We start from the raw sequence: 26,659 nt of genomic DNA, 5'->3' as shown, positions 1-26,659 counted from the left end.
TGTAGCCGGCAGGTTTAAAAATGCAGGTTTTACTACTGTCATGCCACCGGTTTCATAGCTACAAGCTAATAGCTGTGACGAAGGAATTATTAAAGTGTTAAATATTTCATTTAAAAGGGAACATTGCCATCACTTTAAAAAGAAAACTCAGACCTCATCTGTTGAAAACCATCATGTGCGAGACGGCACCGGGAGGACCGGCTGAGGGCCCAGCATCTCGCTGGGCCACCGGGGGGTGTGTGTGTGTGTCCCCAGCACAGGGCCAGGCCCTCCCGGGGAGCCACCCACCCGGGCTGGCAGGTAAAGCAGAAAGGCCGGGGTTAGCAGCCTGCCCGCCCGTCTCATCTTCTGGCCGCGGGCAGCCTGTGAGCGGGAGGGTCTCCGTGGGCAGAGAGAGGGCTCCGAACAGAAAGAAGCGCCTGAGTCCATTCTGAACGGGAAGCCGGCCCTGCGGGTCCACAGGCTGCGCTCCGAGACTTCACGGTGAGACAGCGCCCGGCCAGGCGCCACCTCTGACTCCAGTGCTCCTGCCACCGGCCTTTCAGGCTACCTCAGATGCATGTTACACTAAGAAGCTAAACTTATTTGTGAGAAAACCGAGAAGTTAGGGAGTGTCCACAGAAAATAGGTTTAAATGATACTTCATTATGAAAGAAACATTAAGCAAAGGTTTACTTCAAGAATAATGGCTTCACTAAAGAACGATTTCTTGGAGAAAAAGGAATTCAAAATAAACAAGACTGACCTTTGGGAGAGGTTTCTAGGGAGGAGTGGCCTCCCCGATACGCATCCTCGTGCTATGAGGCTTCGAGCTCTCGGTCACAGAAAAACGATTCTGTCCACACTTGAATAAACCAGCTTAGCAAAAACCAAAACCCAAAAACACAAGAACAAAATGCCCACCTCTAAAACCCCAACCTCAGAGGAAGCTCGGCGTACTCCACAGCTCACCGTTCACGTTAATTCCTTCACATTGCGGTCCCGTGCTCCTGGCTCCTGCCCCTGACAGTCCCCTCTCCTGGCCCCAGGACGAGGCAGCGATCGGTTCCCTGAGAGAAATCCCCAGAGAGCTACCTGGCTGCTGCTCTAACTCCGGGAATTCTCTGAGAGGAGCTGAACCACCTGACATTCCCAGCATCTGCTGCGTTAACCTGGCGGACAGCAATGTCATGTGGTTCACCTTCGCATGCATTTTTGTGGCTCCTTCCAAACGGAGCCAGCGGTTCACAGTGCGCTCACCTCACAGAGGATCCTGCAAGGACAGGCAGTCTGGCCACACGCAAGAGGAGCCTGTGGGCAGCAGGACAGGCCATGCTGCGGCCCGAGGGGCAAACGGCGGAGGGCCTGGGGCAGAGGTCATGAGCGGTACTTCAGGGCTTCAAGAAGAAAGAGTAGGGGACAAGTGGAAATAGGCAGACCTGGTCTCCTCTCAGAAGCCAGAACATGAGGAAACAATGACACACAGACATATGCTCAACATACTCAAAAGTTAACATGCACAGAAAGAAGGACACTTATTCCCCATTTAAAATGGCTCCCCCCCCCCCCACCCTGTTTGCACAGAGGCTTATTTCTCTGTTAATCCCAGCCCCACAGCTCCGAGGCTGCCCACCACCTCCCTTCGTGGGGTCTGCCCTCTCCCTACGACAGTGATGGCGAACCTTTTGAGCTCGGCGTGTCAGCATTTTGAAAAACCCTAACTTAACTCTGGTGCCGTCTCATATATAGAAATTTTTTGATATTTGCAATCATAGTAAAACAAAGACTTATATTTTTGATATTTATTTTATATATTTACATGCCATTTAACAAAGAAAAATCAACCCAAAAAATGAGTTCGCGTGTCACCTCTGACACGCATGTCATAGATTCGCCATCACTGCCCTACGATGTCACTGGCTCCTAGACACACGGCAGAGAGAGCAAAGCCCACAACGCTGGACACACAGGGGAGTGGCACAGCCGGTGCCGGTGCCAATGAACTCTGTGCTGGCCACCTCCCTCCTTAAACTCTAACATCCCCACACCTGGGCCCTGCCCGGGAGGGACTGAGCAGCCTGGACACTGTGGGCCCGGAGCCCCTAACTGTGGGCCGGTGGGTGCTGCCCCCACCTCCCAAACAGCTGGAGGGGTCCCCGGCGCATTCAGAAGTGCCCGTCAGCACTGCAGGGCTTGTCTCAAGGGGGGCGGGACGGGCTACTGGGGTAACTGGGACCTTCCTCCTTATCCCCACGGCTGCTCCCAGCTGGTCACCAGCCCTCCCATCACCATGACCTGCTGGCCGAGGAGACGGCCTGGCCTGGTGTGGGCTCAGAGCCGGGACGCAGGGCAAGAGCGGCTGATTCCCCTCTCCAAGAGCTGAAGACAGGCCTCCAGGACCAGACAGGCCCGCTGCTCCCCACCCCTTCAGATGCACAGAACTGTTGCCCTGGTTTTGTAAGATTTTTGTTCTGACAATTTCAAAACCTGAAATGTCTGCTCCCTATGTGACAGAAGGAAAGCCGGTTGGACGGTTCTTTCCCAGCAGCGGAGAGAAGAGGTCATGGCTCCCAGATTCCCAGCTGCCTCTGAGTCCCTTGGCTCGCAGAGCATGGCCCCGGCACAGTCACCCACCCGCAATCAGTCCCGGGACTCCTGGTGCTGGGGAAGGGGCCTGAGCAGGCGGGGCAAGCATGGGGCCCTGTGGACGATGGTGGGTTCTGGACACGTGCAGAGCGCCGTCCAGCTGCCCCTTCCTAGACCCCCCGTGAGAATCTCTGGAGCCCCCAACGACAGAGACCTTCTGAACGACATGGGCTGACAGGCCCTCTTCTCAGAACTTCCCCGGCTAGTTCATTATGTGCAAAAACGCTCAAGGTCTTCTCTGTTGACTGTGAGTCAACTCACGTGTTAGCCCAGCCTTTCAAGGATTTCTCTACCCGCCTCCCTGTAAACACTGCTCCATTTTCAAGTTCGTTTTTGCTGAAAATCATAGTAGGAATTAGAATGCCATTAAACTTATTTGGTGCATTCCATTTTCAAGTTCAAGATTGCTTTAAATTTACCCTACCTAAAGTCTCAGGGCGATTCTTTAAGCACACAGCTGTACGCCTTCACACGGATATACCTGTATAAATGCTCACTTATAACAAAACTTAAAGAATCTCTATGCAAAATAAACCTGTGTGTGATACGTGTCTAGAATGACTTCCTGCCGTAAGTAAGAATCCAAACAAGAGCTTACAAAGAAACGCCTGGGAAAACGTTTTGGGATTATCACAGACTGTTTGTGCCTCTGGCACACTCCAGTGAGGCAACGCGTTCTTCGCTCATCCCTTAAAAGTCGAACTTCTAACTATGGCAAGTTCGAGAAGTGAAGGTGAAAACTCATCCAAGAAGACTCTGCTGCTACCCAGGCTGATGTACGTGTCAGCCACTGAGTCGATGGCCGTGGCTGCCTGTCCACAGCCTCGTTTTCTTGCTGTTGGCCAGTAGAGAGTTCAAGTTCACAATGAGCTCATTGAGAAGTTTACTGCCACTCAGATGTGTTCCTGCTTAAACCTTTCCGCCCGCGAGAGTCCGGAGTCGGTCTGCATGCATCATGTTCACTGCCTTTGCCAAGAACGACGGGACCACGTGCCAAAACTAACAAAGCCACTGGGAAGCGGAGGGGCTCGCGCACTCTGTCCTAACAGCATGGCCACATGCTGCCCGGGCAGAGGATGGAAGAGAATGGAGTTGGTCCAGTCAATAAAACTCGCTGTGACGTAAGTGACAGCTAACGAGGCCGCTCCCTGAAGGAAGCGCCGTGGTGGTGGAGGTACCAACCTTGCAGGAAGACGGGGTGGTGGAGCGCAGGCACGGGGAGCTCCTGGAGGGCCGTGGGCTCCTGGAAGTAGGCATCCAGCCAGGCTGCGCACTCCATCAGGGGCTTCACCGTCTCCTCTGGGCTGCCGAGCGGCTCAGGACGGGCAGGGGCCTCGGTGGGGCTGCAAAAGTGATAACAGGAGATTAATAAAGCTCGAGGCCCTGCTCCACACATCTGAAGGGCAAACAGAAAACACTGCCGCCCTGACGGGGTCAAGGCTAGCTATGTCATGAGCACCCACGTCTCCACTAGCTGTGCGACAGGCGTGAGGACAGCAGAGGCGCTGGAGGAGGGCCAGGCTGAGGCCCGGGGGGTTTTCTCACCCACGAGTCTACCTTCCGCTTTAAGAAACATGACATCTTTGAAAACAGCAAAGGAGGCCGGTGGGTATGGAACCCCAACTCTCAGATGAAGATGCCCGTGTCTCGTAGTGTTCGCCCCCTTCTAGGGGTGATTCCTAGGAAGGGGGGGCGGTCCCAAGACACGGCGCTTCTGTTTGGGGCTCTGAACGCTTGTGCCGAGCCAGAAGCAAGCTGTGACAGAGCGATGACGACAGCACAGAAGCAACTCGAGGGCCGGTGTGCCTGTCCCTCTACAGGACGAACGGGTGTATGTTTGCCTTAATGATCACCTGTCAGTCAAGTCACCCGTGTTCGCTACCAAAAGCCTTTTCCAGAAATGCTAGGAAAGTAATTACACTGCTCCTCACCCTCTCACCTGCCCACCCCCAACACAACAGCACGTCCACGCGTTTCCAATCGCCTGTGCTCTTTCAGGGGCATTTCCTCCCTGTCCGCTCTCCGCCTGCGGAGTCTCATGCTTGACGGTGTCTGTGTGTGGGTCCTTCCGGGGTTTGTGATTTCAGTTACAGGACCATGACTTCCATGCGTGGGTTTTCCATTTGTTCCTTTTCCAACTCTTATTGCTCATTGCGGTTGCTAGTGTCCCTTTTATCTCAAGTTTAAAGCAATGTACTCAGGCTCCCTTCAGTGGCCTGTTTGGTCCAGCTGGTGATTTTGTCTGCGGGACCTGCAGCCGCCCCTCACGGAGCCGACCTCTCGGCAGGGGCTGGTTTCTGGGTATGTGCTCGGCTGGAGCAAGAAGACGAGTCCCAGTCCCGCAGGCGACTTTCTTGCCCACCACCAGGCCCTGGACATAGAGCACACGTCCTGGGTGCTCCAGGCCTGGCGGGCAGTTGCTCTCATCTTCCTTTCAGACGCTATAGCTGCTGAGCCTTCTTGGGACGGCAGGAAAGCCGCCAAAACACAGGTGCAGAGGCTCTTCCCAGAGCCCCGCCGCCTCCCTGCCTGGCGCCCCGCCCGGAGGCAGGTGGGGGAGCTGCACTCTGCACTCTGTCTTCAACCTGCTCTCACGGCCCCTGGGAGAGGCCATCACCTGGCCAGCGGCCCAGCACAGGGAGGTGAAGAGAGCCAATGCACCAAGTCCCCGCCTTCAACCCATAGGGGGGACTCCCTCCTGAGGAGGCCAGAGAGGGTCAGGGATCCCCTCAAAACCTCCCATGACCGCCTGGGACTGGCCCCTCCTGCAGAACCCAGATGGGGCTGGGGTGCTGGTCAAGGATCACCGTTGCTGGTCTTCAGGGCTGTGGGGCCTGCTGTCCATCAGGCACAGAATCTGGGTTCCTCAGCGAGGGGGCAAACACTACAGAGGATGGGCATCTTCATCCGAGAGGTGGGGTTCCATACCCACCGGCCTCCTTCTTTGCTTCCAGACTCACGTCTCCTGACTCGGATACCCCTGTGACACCGGGTGCCTCGGGCACCCCACGGCAATGCCCACGCCGGTGGCCGCACCCGCTGATGCTCAGGGAATTGAAATGGGACCTGGGTTTCCTAGCATTTCCCATCCTCAGAGGACATTTGAAGAATTTTTATAGTAGTGAAATTCATCTGAAATTGATTTTTTATGCTTGTGCTAAAGACCTCAACCTCTGCCTTACTCTGTGGCTCTCCTTTTTAACTCTTTCTCTATTGGCGTTAGATTACTATTCATGGGTGAAATGTAATTAAGCAGCTTTGATTCTGGAGCCAGGATTTATGATGCTACATTTAAAACGAATGACATTAAACACACACATAAAACCAGATTTTTAAAGCCATGACACAAATTTCCATTTCTACAATAAAATGAAATTTATTCTCTGCCCTGCCCTCTCCTCCAACCTCGCCCGGCTCGTCCCTGGGAGAGCTGTGGTGTGACTGTCTCTGGGCGTTGCTGACGGCCAATCGGATCACAAAGGAGGCCCTTCGGCTCCACTACCCCTCAGCCCTGAACTCCCGGCCATGGGGGGCCCTGAGCCCCACGCTCGCTTAAACCCCACGCCCAAGTCTCCCCGGGGAGCCAGGCAGCTCCCCCACCAGGGACATGCAAACACCACGGCCACCGATGGTTCAGGTGCCAACGTCGAGGACGGGAGGAGCAAGAGGTGGTTTAAATTTGAACTGGGCCCCACGACTCCCTTTCTGGGTGGCCGTAGGTATGTTGCTTAAATTGGAAGTCAGTTTTTAATGGACATCCTAAGACCTTCCTATTTGGGCCTGAAATTAATGTCAGAACCTCAACAAGCCCACAGAGGAATTTACTGTAGTATTTTAAAACACCCATCAAAAACACAGAGGCATTTTTATGTCAATTTCCAACTCCTCCCCCATAGAAGGTACATGTCCTAAGAACTGTATATTTTTTTCTTTTTAAAAATAATTGATTCTTAAAAATACATCAGCAATAATAAAACATTTTTAAAAGACAATTTAAATAGTACACTTGGCAGACTAGAATGCCTTAAAAAAGCCTACTTACTTTCTCCCTTAAGTGTTCAAATTATGAAAAGAAAAACTGTATTTTAGCAACACTTTAGCATATCATTAAAAATCCCCACTACTTGACAGATGAAGATAAAAACACCCCAAAACTATAGATGAATTATCAAGTCCCTAATGATTGCAAAACAATTACAGGATGCAGGGCAATCTAGTTAAATTTTATTCAAAAGCTTACCACACTTGTGTTTTCTTTTATTTTTCTATCAAGAAACCCATGAGGCTTAAGCACAATTCATTATGTATGAGACCCCACTTGCGGTGCCTGACTGTTGATTAATAGCAAAGTTTGCTGTATGTACATTTGCAACATTAGATGCATACAATATGCTAACTTATTCTTTCACTGAAACTAATTATTTACAAAAATGACTACTTGAGACTACAATTTATTAAATGCATGCATCCAGCCTCAGCTTGGCCCCCAAAGACAGCCCGGAATGAAGATCTTTTACTCGATGTGACAACTTGTAGAAATGCAGTTATTAATATTGTAAATGTGGCAAATAAAGAGTTCAAATAGTCTCATGTCCACGCCGCCGCTGCTCTTCTCCACTGAAGCAGCGAACAAAGCAGCGTTTCGACGTCGCCCACACGCGTGAGAGGCACATTCCTTGTTCCTGGCGTAACTCAGCTTCTCATAAAGAACATGCTCAGACGTTAGGAATGAGCAGCTTAAAGAAAGAGCAAACATAAAATAGGAATAAAAAGTCCTAATCAAATTGCTGCTTAAGTCGATTTATTACAATTCTGTCAATAATTAGTTCACTTCTTGGAAAATAGCCGTAGAAATAAAACTTTTAAGGAATCATTCCATCACTCTCATCAAATTCTGTGTATTCCCACAAGGGTACTTTGCCCCACCCCTCATGCCCCACCTCCACCCCCCAGGATCTCTGGGGTTAGGTAACTTGGTATGATTCAATAATTCTCTTCCCCACTCCCAGAAAAGAAGGGACACACTAGTGCAGCGGTTCTCAACCTGTGGGCCGTGACCCCTTCAGGGGTCAAACGACCCTTTCACCGGGGTCGCCTAAGACCATCGGAAAACACATATGTAATTACAGATTGTTTTTGTGATGAATCACTATGCTTTAATTATGTTCAATTTGTAACAATGAAATTGGGGGCCACCACAACATGAGGAACTGTATTAAAGGGTCGCGGCATTAGGAAGGTTGAGAACCACTGCATTAGTGCAAAATAAGAATCACAGATATCTCTTAGTAGATGGAGATTTCAAATGGGGCATCTGGTCAACCACGATTGTCTTTCAGGCTGACTCTACAATGCACACGGTCCAAAGAGGCAGCCACCTGCTCTGAGCATCCTCCTCCACAGTCTGCAGCTGCCCCTTCTAATGCCCTCAGAGCCTCTGGGTGGCTTTGCTCTGTGCGACTGGGGGTGTGTGCGCCTGCAGGCTTGGGGTGGGGGTAGGGGGACAGGGAGGGACAGACCCTTTCCTTCACATGCCAAGATCAGGAAAAGCAATGTCTGTGTCCCAAAGGCAGGATGATCGTGCAGAAGGTCATTATGCTACCAATTTCCCTGTGCCAGTCAAATTTCGCCAGGACACCTAAGGAGAAGAGGGCGAGGGTTTCAAACAAGGGCCTGCTCTGGGACATACAATTTAGGGACCTAGAAGGACTGAAACATCAGAGAGAGGGGCTTTGCTTTCTACAATTAACAAGTGGTAAGAGGAAAAGCAAGTAGTACCAGAACGGGAAAATCTCAGGGCATGCAGCCAAGGTGGGTAAAAGATGGTTGGTTCCCTACCACCCAATTTACTCTCCTGACTCTCAATAACACAGCCAACACCAGCCACTGTCAAGGCAACTGACCACCAAGTCCCCGCTGAGAGAAAGTCTCACTGTCACCCTCAATGGCACTTTGGAAGGTGGGGTCCAATGAGGAACACTGAGGGTCACCTACATGGGAACAACTCGAGGGAAACCTTGTATAAAATGTCATAGCTGCCACTTACTGAGTGCCCAGCAGGTACCAGGCTTATCACTGAAAATGTGTTCTATATTCATCCCTCCCAGTAACTCTTGAGGGAGGGATTATTATCTCTAAGTCCTAGAAGAGGTCCAGAGGTTCTAGAACAGGGGTGGGCAACCCCTGGCATGCGTGCCAAACATGGCACGCCAGTAACTTTTGCTGGCACGCGAAACCCTCTCTTATAATCTCCCATTTACATTTTTTTCTTAATATCGACTTTTTTATTTTTCAGATAAATTCCGTGTAGGTGCATCTTAGATAAATAAATAATTCTACATAACATGTATACATTAAAAAATAAATGTATTTTTCATCATCATATACTGTGTTTTTGTCGCTCGAATGAATTTTATTATTTCTTCAAGGTTCTTCACATATGTACACTTAAGAGATATCAAGTAGGCGTAACATGTTCTCAAAAAATTAGGGTTGGCACGCAGAAGAATTTTGAGCCAGAGATTTTGCTGGTTTTGGCACGCACTCACAAAAAGGTTGCCCACCCGTTCTAGAGTAATAACTTCACCAACGCACAGGGGGGCCCAGGATCTGCACAGAAGTCTGTCTGATTCCAAGGCCTTACTCTCCAGACCATCCCCATGGAACAGAAGACTCTGGCTCATCTTTTTTTAAATGGGAACCAAGGGTCAGCCCTTCTCATGAAAAGTCCATGTGGCCACATGACCTATTCTTTCTTTTCTTAATCCTCACCTGAAGATACGTTTCTACTGATTTTTTAAAAAATAGTTTTTATTGATTTCAGAGAGGAAGAGAGAGGGAGTGAGAGATAGAAACATCAATGATGAGAGAGAATCATTAATGGGCTGCTTCCTGCACACCCCCTACTGGGGATGGAGTCTGCAACCTGGGCACGTGCCCTGACTGGGAATTGAACCATGACCTCCTGGTTCACCGGTTGATGCTCAACCATTGAGCTACACCGCATGGGCTCTTTTGCTATTTAGAGAGAGGGAGGGAGGGAAGGAGTGAGAGAGGCAAGGAGGGAGAGATCTATGTGAAAGACAAACATAGATTGGTCGCCTCTCGTAAGTGCTACAACCTTGGATCGAACCCACATTTGTGGTGTATGGGATGATCCTACAATCAACTGAGCCACCTGCCAGGGCACATGCTCTATTTCTGATAGCATATATGCAGTATAGCATTTGGATTTACTCTCTTCTATGTTTAGGTGGCTTCTGTAAACTTTCCCCTAATACTCAAGACTACAATCTAGGACCACTGCCTTATTCTCCAAAGACAATGGAATTTGAGCTCTGTTACATTCTAGAACAGGGGTGGGCAAACTTTTTGACTCGAGGGCCACAATGGGTTCTTAAATTGGACCGGAGGGCCGGAACAAAAGCATGGATGGAGTGTTTGTGTGAACTAATATAAATTCAAAGTAAACATTACATAAAAGGGTACGGTCTTTTTTTTTTTTTTAGTTTTATTCATTTCAAACGGGCCGGATCCGGCCCTCGGGCCGTAGTTTGCCCACGGCTGTTCTAGACGCTTCCAGAAAGAGAGATGAGGTGCCCACACTATAGAGTTTTTAGGCTCGCAGCCCATGGTCCACTGGGCATCCCTGCTCCACACCCTTCATGGGAGGCCATGCTTCTATTTAAATGCCTCACTAACCAGTCCACACAGCCCAGCGTTTCTTTACACAAGTGGGAGGGCTAGGTCTTAGAATGTCCCATGGCCCACCCTCTTCCCCATCCTCACCCCTCTGGAAGCAGGCCCGGCATGCTGAAGGACAGAGCTCGGAATAGGTGTCTTGGTGAACCAGCAGGGCGGGCCCCGTGCTAAGGCCGGTGTGGGCCTGGGCTCCATCAGGAAGTCCGAGGGATGGGCTCCCCACGAGGGCTGCTCTGGTAACTGAATGGAGAGCCACGCAATGTCCCCGAGCCCGAGAGCCAGCCCTGGGGTCCTGTGCGGCAGGCAGGGTGCCCGGTGCCTGCAGAGCGAATGAGTAGACGAGAGGCATCGGTGGAAACGAGGCCCACGGCGTGCGCAGGGAAAACACCTGTATTTCAGATTTCATTTTCCCAATGAATAATTTGCTGAAAACCGCTCCCTGGGGGAAGAAAGCCCGCAAAGATTTTCTAAACAGGGAAAGCAACCTTTCTCAGCCTCTCCAGCTTCTGCAGCTGATGCTGCGTAACGGAGTTCCTGAGGTCTGGGGAGGGGCGTCACCCAGGCCTGGGCCTTGGGTGGGCCCTTGGTCAGAGCCTAGAAGGGCTCCTGATGTGAAAACACAGGGCTTAGTGGCTTTCCTTCCTGCTGTCCTAGTCCGACTCCTGGTACAAGGCCGTCCACTGGGCATGAGAGGAAACGGAAGAAACCCCAAACAAACAGCAAATGCTTGAGCCTGGCCTCCCTGCTCGGACTGGGGGTAAGGCTATGGAATCCAGAGGCCACACACAGATTCGCCCGGGGCCTCCCCGGGCACCCTCCTCCTTCCTCCTTCAGGTTCCCCTGCCTTCCAAGGGGTTCCCATTGGGTGCTTCAGAGAGGAGCGGGGGAGGTCTCGGTGGGGAGCACCCCTCAACCGCCACCTGTGACACGTGGAGGGGACCAGCAGACCCCCCCGCAGGCGCTGCTTCTGACGGATACTGGAGACCACGAGAAGTAAGCCCCCTCCATGCCCAGTGAGGTTCTGGGCTGTGCGCTGAGTGAAGGGGCAGAACATGCCAGATGCCAAGCTCGGGGCAGGGGGCCTGGGCCCACCTGAGCCAGGAACGCCCGCCTCTCCCCAGCCCGTCCGCAGTCACGTCGTCTCCCGTGGCGAGCAGCTTTTCACCTGCCATCTTCCTTCCGGAACGTTTCACCTTCTTGGAGCCCACACAGTGAGAATGACATTTTGGGACAAGGTGAAAACATCCCCGTCCCCTAATGTACTTTACGACGTAGCTCTCTGCACAGCTTCGAGATGGCTTCGCTCAGATGCAATCCAGAAAAAAATTACTTTTCATCTTAGCAAGGGAATATATCCTAATTCCAATGCTAAAATAATAACGATTTTCTGAAGACACTGCCTCTTTTCTTTTAAAGGCATGTAATACATGAGGACTGACCCCATTAACTTGTGTACTGGGCTCATTAATAAATAATCCTGCCACTAAATTACCTGTCTTGTAAATTGGTTTGTACAGTTCTAAATAAATAATAGATACTCCCTGTTATCAAACACGATGGAGTTTTTAAAGAAAAGCATGGCGTATGGTGTAAGACAGTGATGGCGAACCTTTTGAGCTCGGCGTGTCAGCATTTTGAAAAACCCTAACTTAACTCTGGTGCCGTGTCACATATAGAAATTGTTTGACATCTGCAACCATAGTAAAACAAAGACTTACATTTTTGATATTTATTTTATATATTGAGATGCCATTTAACAAAGAAAAATCAACCAAAAAAATGAGTTCGCGTGTCACCTCTGACGCGCGTGTCATAGGTTCGCCATCACTGGTGTAAGACAACACGGCGGCTTCGTCGGGAACTTTCGGAGGCTCGGCCCCGCAGCGAGCCCACTCACGGTGCAGCTGGAACGCGTTAGCCGGTGAGCGGAGCTGCAAACACTGCATTTAATATCAGACAAGTACACTGACTGTACATTAGTGGCCAAAAAAATCTTAAGCAACTATTAAATGGACAGTTAATGTAACTGTATTTTAAAACACTGAGGTCATATTTAATTTTGAATTGAAACTCTTAAAATGTGCTTTCTGGCGAGGATGTGGAGTCATAAAACAACGCTGACTACAGAACAACGCTGAGACGTTATTAAAATAAATCTTTTTTCCAGAGCACTCATATTTGCAAGAAGTGGATTACAAGCAGCAGAACACATTTGTACAATTCAACAAGGGCTGTCACTGCCAGCCCGCGCCCCACTTTTCCATCCGGAGGATGACGTCACCCGAGGCCAGGAGGATGCCCAGCCCGCCTGCCCCGCCTCCCGTGAGCTGGCTGTTCTCCCCGCATCCAGCCTTCTGTCCTGGGCACTCCAAGCAGCAAAGCCCCGGGGTCTTCAATCCCAAGTCCACCAGCAAAGGACACAGTTACTTCAACGGGGCTGGGGCGGGAGGGGGTGCATCTAAGAAGACCGAGCAGAGGCAGGTGGAGAGGAGGAGGAAGGACGGGGTAGGAAACGCCAGCAGCAAGGCCAGCCGGTTACAATCCCCTTCAGGAAGCGCTGATTTCTCCGGGAAGCAGGTGGGAAGTCTGATTTTAGATGCCTTTCTCCGCCGCTTAGAAAATCAATGCCGCCCTCTGGGAGGCTGCCATACTCGCTGGACCGTGAGCTCCCTGCCTGGACCGGTTCCCAGCCCTCCCGGGGGACGGAGAGGGGATGTCACAGGGCTCTCAGCAAAGACAGGGCAGAATTGGCTCCAGGTGCCGCTGGCAGCCACGACAGGGAGAGCACTTCTCAGAGCCGAGGCCTGGCTTGACCCCTGAATCCCTGCACCCCGAGCTTGAGAGGGGCAGAGGGGGAGGAAGACAGAGACCCCACTGACAGCGGGTGTGCTGGGAGCCTGGCGGTGCCCTGCTGCCCATCCTCTCCCTGTGCCCTCGCAGGGCCCCCAGTCCCTGGGGGCAGGCCTCTGGGCCGCCTCACTCTGCCCAACCGCAGCCGTTAATGCTCTGGGGGCTCTCCTCTCTGGTCCCAGACCTCTAGCCAGGGGTGGGGAACGGCCGGCCCGCAGGCCATATAAGGCCCGGGAAATCATTTGGTCTGGCCCTGCCAAGGCATTAGGGGGGAGTTAATTAAATGTTGGACCAAAGAGAGCAGGCTAGTTTTTAAGTTGGTGATTTTACATGGCCCTTGGCAGAGAAAAGGTTCCCACCCCTGCTCTAGGCCCTCCCAGACTGGGCCTTCCCGGAGCCCACACAGCCCTCACCACTGGTGACCGTGTGCCCGCAGAGGTCCCAGGGCCCGCGACCGAGCTCCATTTCGACTCTTCTCTCAGGCTTCCACCTGCGTCTCGGGCCCGAGTAATTCTGGGAGCCTTTAAAAAGACAAGGATTCTCCGGTGCTCAAGCAAATTCTAGTCTGAGAAACAAGTCAAAAAGGGGAAGTCTTCTATAATACGTATAAAAATCTTTCAGTTGTCAAGCTGCATTGCAGAAGCAGCGTTTTACCTGTGTAAACAGTGAGAGGTTTATTCTTAAAGGTCTTCATTGCAATGAAAACACAATGTAAAAATCCCCGAGAACTCAGGCATCCTGGAGACGGGGACTCGCCTCAGGAACAAGAGCAAGGTCAAGGGCAGGGCTGTGTCTGTGTGCACCTCTGACCCCCCCCCCCTCCCACCCCCTTCTGCTTGTCCCAGGTTTGTGGCATGAACTCAGAGGCCACAGGACAGGTGCAGGCACCGAAACCATCCGAAACGAGCAACCACAGGCGGCCTCGCTTGCCACCGAAATGAAATATTGCGCTGGGAACACGCTTATTCCGGGGAGAGGGGTCCTGCCGGGGGAAGCAGACCTGTCCACTCCCGGCCTGACCAAGCGCTCAGCCAGGACCCTTCTCCCAACGGGAATGGCCCTCTGCCGGGTGCCCATGTCCCAAAAGGGCCGGAAAACGACTCAGAACACAGACCAAACGAGCAGAGGGCGAAGGCTGGCGCAATGCGCCCTCCACCCTGCGACTCCCTTCTGTCCATGTTTCTCAGGGTGAACCAGAGTCAGACTTGAACACGAACACCCGACTCTCGAGCTCCTGTCTCCTCTTTGGTCCCACGTCCACCTTGCGGCTAGTTTATTAAAATCCAACATCTGCCTGCTGATCACCACGTAGGGGATTGGACACGTTAACTCCTATCCCAAGGACCAGGCCAGCAACTCCCGCATCAGCAGGGCCAGGTCGGCGGGGGGGGGGGCGGGGGGGGGGACGAGGGGCTCCTGGGCTCAGGAAACGGCCCCGCCTGCCATTTTTATTAACTATTTCATAGGAAAACAGTGAAATAAAACATATATATACATACACACACACATATATATATGTATTAGGAATGGGTGACTCTGTTGAACATTTTAAGAAACAAGGATAACAAAGACATGTGGGTGCTTTTTTTCCCTAAAATAACAAAAACCTGTGCAATACCAGACAAGGGCTTCCTGAAGCCAAGGAAAAGCGGGTGCTCCTGGGCCTTCGAGGCGCCCTGGCTGCTCAGGGACAGACAGGGCAGGCTTCCTCCTGGCTGGACCCAGTGGGGTGGTGTCCATCCCCTCCAGGGTGTGAGTGCCTGCCGAGCAGCCACGACCTGTGACCTCCTGGACCAGTTGCTGGGGGAGGGAAGGATGACTCCAATGCAGGCCACCCCTGAGTAGTCCGCTCTGGACGGGAGGCCGCCCCCTCGGACAGCTGCCGGTGCACTGATGCGTTTGTGCTCGGGGCAGGTGCTCAGGGAGACCCCTGGCTCTGCCCAGACTCCTTCTCAGAAGTGCCTGCATCGGCCCGGATGCCAGAGCGCGAGCTCTCCCTTCCTCCTTCTCCCTCGGCCCCCAGCATCACCCTCCAAACTCACACCTCCGTTTCCTGACCTGCCACTCGCTCATGGTACCTCACATTATCAGGCACAGAGAAAACATGTCCCTAAACGTCATAGCAAAGACCAGGCTGCCACCGTCTTCCTGTCTCAGTCATGGAGACTCATCCTCCAGGTCCGCCTGGATGGCACCGTGGGGCCCAGGTTAGAGGCGGAGACCCCTAACAGACGGGCATTCCTTCCCGGCTGCTTCTGCTGAACGGAGCCAGTTTCCTGTGGCAAAGCCCTGTGCCCTGACAGAGGAGGACCAGGACAGAGCGACACGGAGAGGGGGCCCTGGTCTCCCTGGGACACCCTGCCCGGGAGCCTCTGTCCTGATGATCGGTATTTCCCCTGGATCGGGGCCAGCGGGAGCTGGTACCACATGCACCATCGCCTGCTTTCATTCACAGATTTAACCAGATGCTTTAGAGAAGAAATGAGATTGAAGACACACAGATGTCCTTGGGAGGGTGTCCATAGAGGTGAGTAGAGCTGCAGGAACTGAAAGCAGGTCCATTTCCCATCCAGGCCCCACCAAGCCCCCTGGCCGGCGACCCTGTGCGCTGGGGCTGCCCCTGTGTCTACTCCATGTCCGAGAGGAGCCAATTACTACTTCACTGCCTCCACAGCCAGTCTAAAGCCAGATGATTACCATTCCCTCCCGAAGCGTGATCTAGGCACCAACACCTTCCACCTCACAAATGCAACCATCAAAATGCAGCCGAGGGGTGGGGATCGGCAGGAACGCGTCCCTTCCCCACTCGGTGAAGTGGCTCAGATAGCTGTCACTAACACCAAGGGGTTTATTAATAGGCAGAAATTAATTGTATGTAGACTGAATTAATGAGATGGAAAAACATGCATATTTCAGCGAATGCAGAGGGGACGGGCTCGGCCGCGGCGGCATCGGTAATGAGGTGCCTGGGCCCCGGGACGGCGCGGAGCCGCTCAGCCAGCCGCGGTTCTTTTGTGATCGCGGGGGCTGGAGGTACCATTAAAAAAATCCACTGTGAAATGTAAACACCACGCAACTGTTTTGAGCACAAAGTTGACCCCCGATGCGTCTTCTGCAGACTGCCATCTACGGATTTATAAATAAATGATTAGATGTAAATTCTCCCGAGGATTTTCCCTTTCCACAGCAATTACAGGAGCAGATTATTACCATGTGGGGGGTGGGGGGTGAGGTTTCCAGGGAAAGTGCCTGACGGGCAGGAACCACTCAGGCCGTGCTCATGGCGGAGTCACCAGGGCAGGAAGTCCGAAGTCAGTGTGCCCTGCCAGCACCGTCACCGGCCACACCCCCAGGCACCGCATCCACACGTCCTCACTGTCAGTGACACGCCGGACTGAGAAGGGGCGGCGTGTCCAGTGGGATCGGCAGCAGGGAGAAGGCTTTCGTGTTTCCCGTCCGCATGTCGTGAGAAGCTGTCGCGTGTCGGGGCCTAACGCTCCCTCGAATATCTTCTCTCTGGCTCGTTGGGACCCGTTTTTTAAGCCGTGAAAACAGGAGGTAACAAGGCTAATCAGAGAACACGCGACGCAACGAGCCGTGTCCACTTGGCTTTGTCCTGGTAAGTGTCCCCTGCGGGCGGGAGGACCCACTGTGTCCCCCTTTGGGAACATGTGAGTTGTTCCCCGTTTGGGGCCGTTGTACATCAGCTGCTGTGAATGTTGGGGTGCAGTCTTATGTGGACACACGTGTCCAGGTTCTAGGTTATGTGACCAGGAGTGCTGTGGGCCACACGGGAACTGACCTCCTGGAATAAGGCCTTCAGAGGCTCCAGTTAATACGGGTTTTCCATTTTCCCCCAAAGAAAAAGGACCCTCCCGGTGCCCAGCCTGTGCCGCATAGAATGCACTCCCCATGCTTAGAAGTACAGGACATGAGGTCACCTGACCTCCGCACTCTTCATTCCGTGTGTGCATCTGTCTGCATGTCTACCAAGAAATTCCCCGTGAGGGAGAAAACCTCATTTCCTCACGTGCTGCTCAACAGTCATTCTGAATGGTTTCTTTTATTTAAAAGGATCAATTTATCAATTTAAAAGTGATTAGCACTAGCAAATGGTTATTTTCTCTTAAAGAGACTCGAATTCCAGCTGCAGTCAATGCGTAGCACACAGCCCGGCGTGGTCCAAACCCTGGCAAACCACTTCCTGCGGATCCCAGCCACGTCCACATCCACCGCCGTGGGGCGTGTGCTGAAGGGACACGTCACAGAAGGGAGCCTCCATGTGAACACGGCTCAGGCAGGAAGCCCGGCGAGGCTTGCTCTGCCTGGTCAAGGCCATCCTCTGAGCTGGGAAATACTCTTAGTGCCCCACCCCACCCCACCCCCTCACCCCGTCCCAGTGATTGGACACCTCTCTGTGTTCACATCTCAAGAAAGGGATTGATGACGAACGCCCCCAACGCTGAACTTGGCCAACCACTGCTGATGGAGGGGGTTCATGGTGGTTCATGTCTGTGGGCTGGAGTAGGGACCACTCTGATGGGAAGGAAAGAGAGGGACTGCTTTCTCCCTAAAATCCGAGATGATGCGCTGCTTGCTCTCATCGCCTTTGATAAACGTTACACAGGCAAGGTCCAGCCAACGCAATTACCGAACAAAATAAGTTTAAAACAATGGCCTAAAGAAACACAGGAAACCCGAAATGTCCTATCATTTTAAAGTTTTCTTATAAAGAAAACTATAATCCAAGACACTTTCAGCAGTGCATTCCAACAGACATTTAAGGAAGCGTTGCTGATAGAAAAATATGTCATTTACAATGGATCATATATATTTCAACATATCTAGCAATAGATCCAACAGAACGTATGCAAGACCTCTGTACAGAAAACCATAAATCATGGTTGAGAAAAATTAAGACAGCCTCAGTAAGTGAAGAAATGTGCTCACAGGTTTGATGACTAAGAATTATAAAGATGTCAATCCAATCTCAACTCAAAGAGGAAAAGCTGGGGCCCTGGCTGGGTAGCTCAGTTGGTTAGAGCATCATCCAGATACACCAAGTTTGCAGGCTCGGTCGATCCTCGGTTAGGTCACATACAGGAATCAACCAATGAAGCATCAGTAAGTAGAACAACAACAACAAAAATTAATGTTTCTCTCCCCCCCCGCCACCCTATCCTCTCTCTCTAAAATAAAATAAACAAAGAAAGAGAAAAAGGTAGTTTTTTAAAAAATACTCTGGAACGTAACAAAACTGATTGCAAAATGGAGATGCTAATAGAAATGTCTTGGTCAAGAACCGCTAAGAAGCACTTTCTCTACCAGATACCAAGATGTGTCTATCTATCTATCTATCTATCTATCTACCTACCTACCTATCTATCTATATAAAAGCATAAGCAACTGAACAACCGAAGGACCAGTTGCTATGACGTGCACTGACCATCAGGGGGCAGACGCTCAACACAGAAGCTGCCCCCTGGTGGCAGTGCGCTCCCACAGCGGGAGCACTACTCAGCTGACCAATGGGTGCCAGACGCTGGGCTCATGACTGGCGAGCACAGCTGCGGTAGCCCGAGCCTCTCCCACCTCCGCAGCAGAGCTACCGGATTGTGAAAGGGTGCAGGCCAGGCTGAGGGACCCCACTGGTGCACGAACCTGTGCACCGGGCCTCTAGTAAAGCTATAATAACTAAGATAGTGAGGTTTGGTGAAAAGATGGTCCTAGAGAAAGTAAAGTAGACAGGGGAACTCAGACAGATTCCCTCATGGGAGGTGGACTTCTCAGCGAAGTCTACACTGTCTACACCTTTCACTACACCAGCGGTTCTCAACCTGTGGGTCGCGACGCCTTTGGCGGTCGAACGACCCTTTCAGAGGGGTCGCCTAAGACCATCCTGCATATCAGATATTTACATTACGATTCATAACAGTAGCAACATTACAGTTATGAAGTAGCAACGACAATAATTTTATGGTTGGGGTCACAATATGAGGGACTGTATTTAAAGGGCCAGAAGGTTGAGAACCACTGCACTACACAATGGTATCCAACAAAATCAGCTGCAGGTCCACTGTCGCTTTCCAGGAGACAGCAACAATCTGGGTCCCACCGCAGCCTGCTGACCGTGCTCACGGCCGCTGCCGCCGGCTGTGACCCAGACCCCACGCGCCGCCCAAAAGCCCGAAGCGCGTGTTCTCTAGCCCTTCGCAGACAACGCGGCCAGCCTCCGATCCAGAAGGAAATGCCGCAGAATGTCTTCATCATCTGCCCAACGACACGCACTCTTCTTCCTCCCGTCCCCACCGGAAGTACATTTTTAAAATTATACTTAAAAAAAAAGGTGTATTCTGCTCCCTATTAAGCCATCTGCTGAGCTACGTGTACCACGAGGAAGAGCTGGCCTGGGAATGGACACGAGCCGTGGTGCCGGGTGGAGCCACGTGCAGAGCCACATACAGACCCACGCAGCGAGGGCCCCAGAAGCAGCACGGGGATGGTTCAGTGAGGGGCAGATGACAAATAGTGCGGGGATGGTGTGGGAAGAGCGGCGGTCAGAGCAGACAAAGCAGTTTATGGACAGAGTGAAAACATGACAGCAGAGCCATGGAAGCGCCGTGAGAAAAGCTGGTAGCTGCTGCAGTCTCGCGGCAGCCGTGATGGTGCAGGGCAGGACTGAAGACTCAGAGGCTCCAATAAAAGGACGCCGGAGTGGACCCCATAAAAATTTAAAGCGCCAGCCCGCCAACAGCACCTTCGGAGACCAGGATAAAATATTTATAACTTAGACAAATGACTAATGGCCATACCTTAGGAAAAGTTACGAAAGTTCAAAATAAACAGACAAACAATGGGGAAAGGGGAACAGGCTTCGCCACACCAAAGGAGAAAAAATACAACTGGCTAATAAATATTAAAAAAAAAAAACACATGCATGGCCCAAACAGTTAACAAGGAAATGTCACTTTTTGGAAAAATAAAGAGCCATTTAAAAAATGCCGTGCTGTCCTGGCTGGGTTGTTCAGTTGGTTGGGGGGTGAGTCCCATACACCAAAAGGCTGTCGGTTCGATTCCCAGTCAGGACACATACCTGGGTTATGGGCTGGATTCTCAGTCTGTTAACATGAGAACACTTTCTCTGCGGTTTCATATTGTTTGAAAACAGCTTTCCTGGCAGCTACTCAAGGAATATTTTAGGGCTAAACACGCTCTTCAAAACCCCACACCCCATTCACTGTTGCATAAACAATGCTGGCGGCCGCGGGGCTCCTGTGCAGGCTATGACTCCCAGTCCTCTTCTTGTGAACAAGTGTCACCCTTCACTTGATTGAGCTCTGGGGAGACCTCCATTAAGACCTTGCCCTGGCCGGTTTGGCTCAGTGGATAGAGCGTCAGCCTGGGGACTGAAGGGTCCCGGGTTCGATTCCAGTCAAGGGCACGTGCCTCAGTTGCAGGCTCCTCCCCAGCCCGGGACCTGGTCAGGGTGCATGCAGGAGGCAACCAATCGAGGTGTCTCTCTCACATTGATGTTCCTCTCTCTCTCTGTCTCTCCCCCTCCCGCTCTCTCTAAAAATCAATGAATAAATAGCCTCAGTATTAAAAAAAGAGACCCTAACGCCGCTGACACAGGGCAGGGGCTGCTGTAGGTCAGTGCCCTGAACAGGTGCACCCGGTCCTCGGCAGCGAGAGCCTGACCTGGAGGAAGCTGAGGACGGCCGCTGTCACAGCCGCATGACCCAGGCACGTGCATGAGTGGCAAGTGGTGCCCACGCTGCGACGGAGCCAAGGTTACCAGGAGCGTGAGCCACACCTGGGACATGGGGCTCTCAGATGCTGCAGCTCCTGGCCTGTGGGGACACGGTCGGCACTGGGGTCCAGCGAGGGGACCACGTGTGCGAGGGAGGTGCGCACAGGCCTCAGGCCGTCTGTGCACAGGCTGGGCCTCGGCATGCCCATCTGTGAATGCCCGATGACAGGGAAATGTGGAATTAATTTCATCTCACCGCACTGAGCTGACTTTCTGGAATGATAATTTCTTCCAGGACACGCCAAGCCACCGAGAAACTCCGGTGGACCCGGCGAGGTCCTGCTTCTAAAGGCGGGCTGGGCCTGCACTCCCAAAGCAGGTGTCGCGATCTGGGATTGAGAGAACCTCACTGAGGGCGACGACACAGACTTTCCAGGCGAGAGCTTTCAACACGGGGTGAAGGTCCTCCTGAGTTAGAGTCAAGCCCGCCTCTAAGAACGCTGGCCAGGGTCACGGTCACCCAGCGTTGGGGTGCTGCCCTCAACGCGTGCTGTGAGGAGCCACGGACAGCTGCTCGCTGCTGTCAATCACAAGGCCATGCTGCTCCCGTGGTGGCCCCCCTCCCCAGGTCTCCGGTGACATCACGGGTCTGCAGAGAGCCAGGAGCCCAGCCTGCATTCGGCTCCTTAGCTGGCATTCACGGGAGGAAGGGGACATGCATAAATAGTCTTAAAAAAGAAAGAAGAAACAAAAGCTACCACCAAACAGTGCCATAGCACCCGGAGGTCACCTGAGGTGGTACGAGACCCCCTGAGAGCAATGATCTTCGGGGCTGGAAGGGAGCCCACCGATCTGAGCACCACGTGCAGTACACTCGGCAGGAGGGCGCTGAGCCAAAGGAAACAGGGCGGAGGTGCCAGCGAGGGGAAGGCTGGCCATGGCTGCGCACCGAGGTGGGGGCGCGTCATTCAGGGGCTGGGAAAGCCCATCCTCAGGGTCTCCACGGAGGGAGGTCACACGGCTCCGTGTCACGGGAAGGCTCCCAAGGCACGAGGACCCACTGGGCCTTGTGGGCTCCCCTGCCTCCCTTGGGGACAGCTGGCTGGTCCTCTCCCCAGCACGTCCGCTTCTCCCTGGACCTCACAGGTCTTTTCCTTAGTGGGGCCCCTGATCACCCCATCCTCTGAGGGACACCCCATCCTGGGCACTCGTCCATCCCTCATTCCTGGTTCTGCAGACACGCCTCAGCACCCGATAACACAGTCAGTGTATTTTACACATCTATCCATCGATCTTGCTCCTGCCTGACCCATCTCCAGCCCCAACCAAAATTATAAGCACCTACAGTGCAGAGTTTTAATCCATTTTGTCGGTGGAGCTATGTACCCTGAACACAGCAGGTCCTCACTAAGTATTTGTTAAATGAACTAAACGAGGCTGATTATCTCTGGCATGTTTCACACTCACACAAATTACTTGCCAAGAAATGGACGATACAGGGGTAATTCCTGAATTTTCAGTGGAATGGGCCAGGTGGGTAGAAACAGTGACCCATCTGACTCTCAGGGTCAGGAATATGCCCCCGAATGAGGTGGGGTTTGTGTTCTGTGGGACCCTTTTAGTCACTTAGAACTTGGCATTGGAGACCAGTCCCTCACCTAGTTCCCAGAGTCCGCCCGGCTCCGGGAACTCGGTCAGCATCAGGTCATCGGTAAAAGGACTCGGAATGAGACCTTCTGGGATCGTCAGAAGCCTGTGCTCGTGCTGTTTCTATGGAGCATGAGGCTGGGTTGCCCACGGGTCTGAGCATTCTAGAAAGCCCCTCCCCAGAAAGGTGACGCTGACCACTGTCCCACCTCCAGGTGGCAGTGTCCTTGCTGGCCTTGGGGAGGCAGGGCCAACGGCTCCAGGGAGCTGGTCCCAGGGACCGGTGCTCAGGGCTGTGTCCATATCATGGGGACGCTGCACAGGCTGGGACACAGAACACCGGGGGCCAGCGTCCTGCTCCGTGTGCAATCCGTGACATTCCGTGTAAGCTGGCGGAGCGAATGGAGTCCGAAGGAGACGCCAGCAGGGGCACCTGGCATGCACGGCCTTGATCTCTCCTTGACTTTTCATCGGGGGCCACCGAGACCAAGGGCTGCATCTGTGAGGCGACCGGGACAGGGCTGGTCTCGGAGGACTGACCCAGGATGTGACCTCAGTGGCAGGTGAGCACCGCGGCGCCCGTGCCCAGCCTGCCTGCCGGGCCTGTGGCTATGGCCCCTCTCCCAATCCCACTCCTAGCGCAAAACCAATGCCTCCGTATCGACACTGCACCTCTTCCCTGGAAACTGCACGTGCTCCCACTTTTCAATGCGCTTTTGCAAGATTTAGTGAGTGTGAGCGCCAACAGAAACCCAAATCCATCCAAACTGCATTCCCTCTTGCTCACGAATGACAGCCCGCAGCCAGGCGGAGGAGCAGCCCTTCCTGCGCCTACCGCTGAAGGTGATTTACATTTACTCCTGCCTCCTTTTCAAGGGATTACACCGTGTTAAACAAGCTCATCCCGTTTGTTTAAGCCAGTCACCTCGCCCGGACGAGCCCCATTTGAATGAGCACCAGCGCACGGAACGGGCTCAGCGCTGCGGTCCAGAGGAAAGAACGCGGTTAACCCCAAGACAGGGGTGAGCGGGCGCCCTGCCCGGTAGCCCAGCCTCCCAGCTGCGCAGTCCTTGCTCTGGGCCAGCCTGGCCAGCTCAGCCTGCGGCTTCCTCAGTGGTCAGGGTGGCGCTGGGGCAGGGGGGTGTCTGCGGTGTCCTCCTGTCCTCCCCCCCTGTGCCCCATGCCGTGGCTGTCCCTTACCCGCTCAGACCTGACTCTGCCACTCGTCCCGAAGCTCCTGGGCTGTGATGCAGAAACGGGCTCCCCAGAAGATGGTGACAAGTCGCCCGGCAGCCCTGCCGAGGCCTTCCCCCCGTTTCTCAGCGAAGTTTCCCTGGTCTCACTTGTTCATCCCAGGAACACGAGGGACAGAGCCCCTTCCCCCCACCTGTGGCGGCCCCCCAGCAGCCTGCATCTGAGGGCTCCCAAGCCTTCCCTTCACCTGAAGCTTGCTATGGAGGCACGTGCATACACACACGTGTACGCATGAACACACACACACACACACACACACACACTAGCATCTTCCCTGCAGTCTCGTCTTCTTCAGGGGCTCAGAAATGCTCTGCTCCTCTCCTGCCAGGGAGGGCCGAGCCCCAGGGGACCGCACGCAGCCAGGCCATGCACCAGGCTGTCAAGGACACTTTTCTCCACTCTGCTGGGACTTCAGTCATCTCTCCTGGGCCCCTGGGACTCCAGCAGGGAGGCCCGAGTCACAGCCCCGACACCCCGGCCACGACATCACAGCTGCTGGACAGAGCCCGTGGCAACCGGAGGCAAACAGCGGAGCAGCCCGAGGCGGCTGCACCGACTCCTGCCCACTGTCCCCGGTTGGTCCTCCTTGTTCCCACCAACTACCCTCAAACCCTAAATTCCGGCGGCAGCTTCCGCACAATCCCTTCCTCTCGGGCATTTCTCACGTGTGCCCGACACCTGGACTAGGATATGGTCACCACTGAAGGTCGCTGCTGGAGGTCACCTTGCCGGGGGCCGTGAAGTTTCAAGGTCCCCAGAAGACACCGAAAGGGTTTTTTAAATGTTGTTATGAATGGAAACCCCGTCCGTTCTGGGGTCAGTGCAGTTCGGAAATTAGAACGTCCACCTGCTTCTTTCGTTCTGAGGAGCACGCAGGGCTCCGCTGGGAGCTGCCACTCAGCACCGCTTTCTCCGGTGGGTGGCGGGTTCTGTCTCCAATCAGCCCGGCTCTAAATGAAAACCACCTGGGGCTGCAGCAGGACCGGCCGGAAGGCAGGTTCTCCCTAATGCAAATGACCTATACGGATCCTGTACGCAACGGCTTTTCTCCTCATTGGCTGTAATTATTATTGCATAACTCCCGTGTTTTCACATCAGGCCCGCTATCCTTCAGTTTGCAGCGAATTAGGTAGACAAATATATCCGGCTAAATGTAGCGGATGAGAATGGAAATGGCATGAAAGGGGCAATTTGTTCACTATAGTAAAAACCATTTAATACTTTACATTTTACTTTGCCATTGAACATTTCTATAAAATGCTTTTTTTTAAAAAAACGTGGCTTTTCCTAGAGTCAAATGACCTTTATAAAACTCACTCACACTAGTTCTTTCTTTAACTTATTGGTCCCTGGGGCCAGCACATTACTAATTAATGCCGCAGACACCTATGCAGGGACCCAGCATCCGAGGGGCCCAGCGGCCACTGGACGGAGCTCCCGGGGGAAGGGTACTTCCAGGCTGCTGCACAGACCCTCCTGCATGCGGCCTCGGGGGGCGCCGCAACTTTGTGAACAAAGCCACGCAGGCTGTGCAGAGAGAACTGGCCAGCAAAGGACCAACAAAGGCTGTACAGGGGGAGGGTGTGCGTGTGTGCATGCGTGTGTGCGCGTGCATGTGTGTGTGCATGCGTGTGTGCATGTGTGTGTGTGTGCGTGTGTTCCTGGGCCTCCGAATCCCATCCTATCTCAGATCAGTCCTGCTGCACCCTGCCCCAGTGGGTGCAGGACAGGACTGCGGGCCCCCTGGCCAATCGCGCTGTTAGAGAAAGTCAGGAGGCTAGGCAGGGGGGGTTGCCTGTACGTGGCGGCAGCAGGTGTGATGGGTGGCCAGCACACACAGATGTCCTGAGACTTAATCATCTGCCTATTCCCGGGGAACAAAGGGTGACAGATGTCTCTTGTGCTCGTCAAGGTGACCCCTACAATGCTGAAACCAGAAAACTGTGTCTGTCTTAGTTTACCTGAGAAGGCTAACTTTGATGACCACCACCGGAAGTACCCTAAGATGGACTACTTGTTTCATGAGCGGGGTCCCTGTGGGAGGTGAGGGGTTAGATCAGTTACCCCAGGGGAAGTGGGCAGGGGTCCATCGCTAGCATCCAATACCCTGAACTGGCAAGCCCAGCTCTGCACCCCTAAACAGAGCCCCGGATGCCACAGAGAGGACTTTCTCTGGACACAGACGCCTATTCCGGTATCCTTCCAGGGGGGAGAGGGGTCAGGCTATCATTTCCTCTAGGCGGCTGTCCCAGTGTGCACCAGGCCCTTCCGGGACAATAGAGGGAGAGCCTTCATTCCACGGGGAACCGGGGTAGAAGGGTACCTCTGGCCCACAAGTGACTCCAGGTCACAAACTTTTCCCTGCACCTGCTCCGTCCAGCTCGGCTGAGATGAATGAGGAGACGGGCATGGCTTCCAAAGAGACTCCAGCGTTGCAATGGCAGCTGTTTTGCATGAAGGTTTAAAATTAGGCATCTGTGCAAGAAACCAAAGCCCGGCCATGCTCATACTCCACGCAAGCCCCACCCGGGGACAGACCCTCCCCCAGGGTTCCTGTTGAAGAGCCCCCCCCTCCCTCCAAGACATCCTAACCAGAGAAGGAGAGTCAGCTCTGGCCACCAGCCAAGTGCCCATGCCTTTGTTTTTTTTGCACGAATTAATAATTATTAATATGAAAAAAGAATTCTCAACTGGGACCCTTCAAGGTCCGCAGTGCCAATCTCCGTAAGAAAGGGACTCTGTAGGTGCCAAAGAGGAAAAGGTTCATGTGAAGGACAAAAAAAAAAGAATATAGGTAGACTATGGGAAGATAAAATCATTTAAATATTGCAA

At 53.0% G+C, this 26,659-nt stretch overlaps 1 protein-coding gene across 1 annotated transcript in view; it reads right to left on the bottom strand.

Annotated features, from left to right (window-relative positions):
* Window positions 1-26,659, bottom strand: part of MGMT (O-6-methylguanine-DNA methyltransferase) — a 157,859-nt gene that overhangs the window by 24,537 nt on the left and 106,663 nt on the right. Inside the window, exon 3 of the mRNA XM_070431783.1 lies at window positions 3,808-3,968. Within this exon, the coding sequence (XP_070287884.1) occupies window positions 3,808-3,968 (161 nt within the window). The remainder of the gene's footprint in view (window positions 1-3,807; window positions 3,969-26,659) is intronic.

Source organism: Myotis yumanensis, unplaced genomic scaffold, assembly GCF_028538775.1.
Source record: "Myotis yumanensis isolate MYYU_CA2020_CCGP unplaced genomic scaffold, mMyoYum1.0.hap1 SCAF_13, whole genome shotgun sequence".
Taxonomy (NCBI): Eukaryota; Metazoa; Chordata; class Mammalia; order Chiroptera; family Vespertilionidae; genus Myotis; species Myotis yumanensis.
Note: the sequence above shows the minus strand (reverse complement) of the source record. Positions and strands in the feature narration are given on the sequence as shown.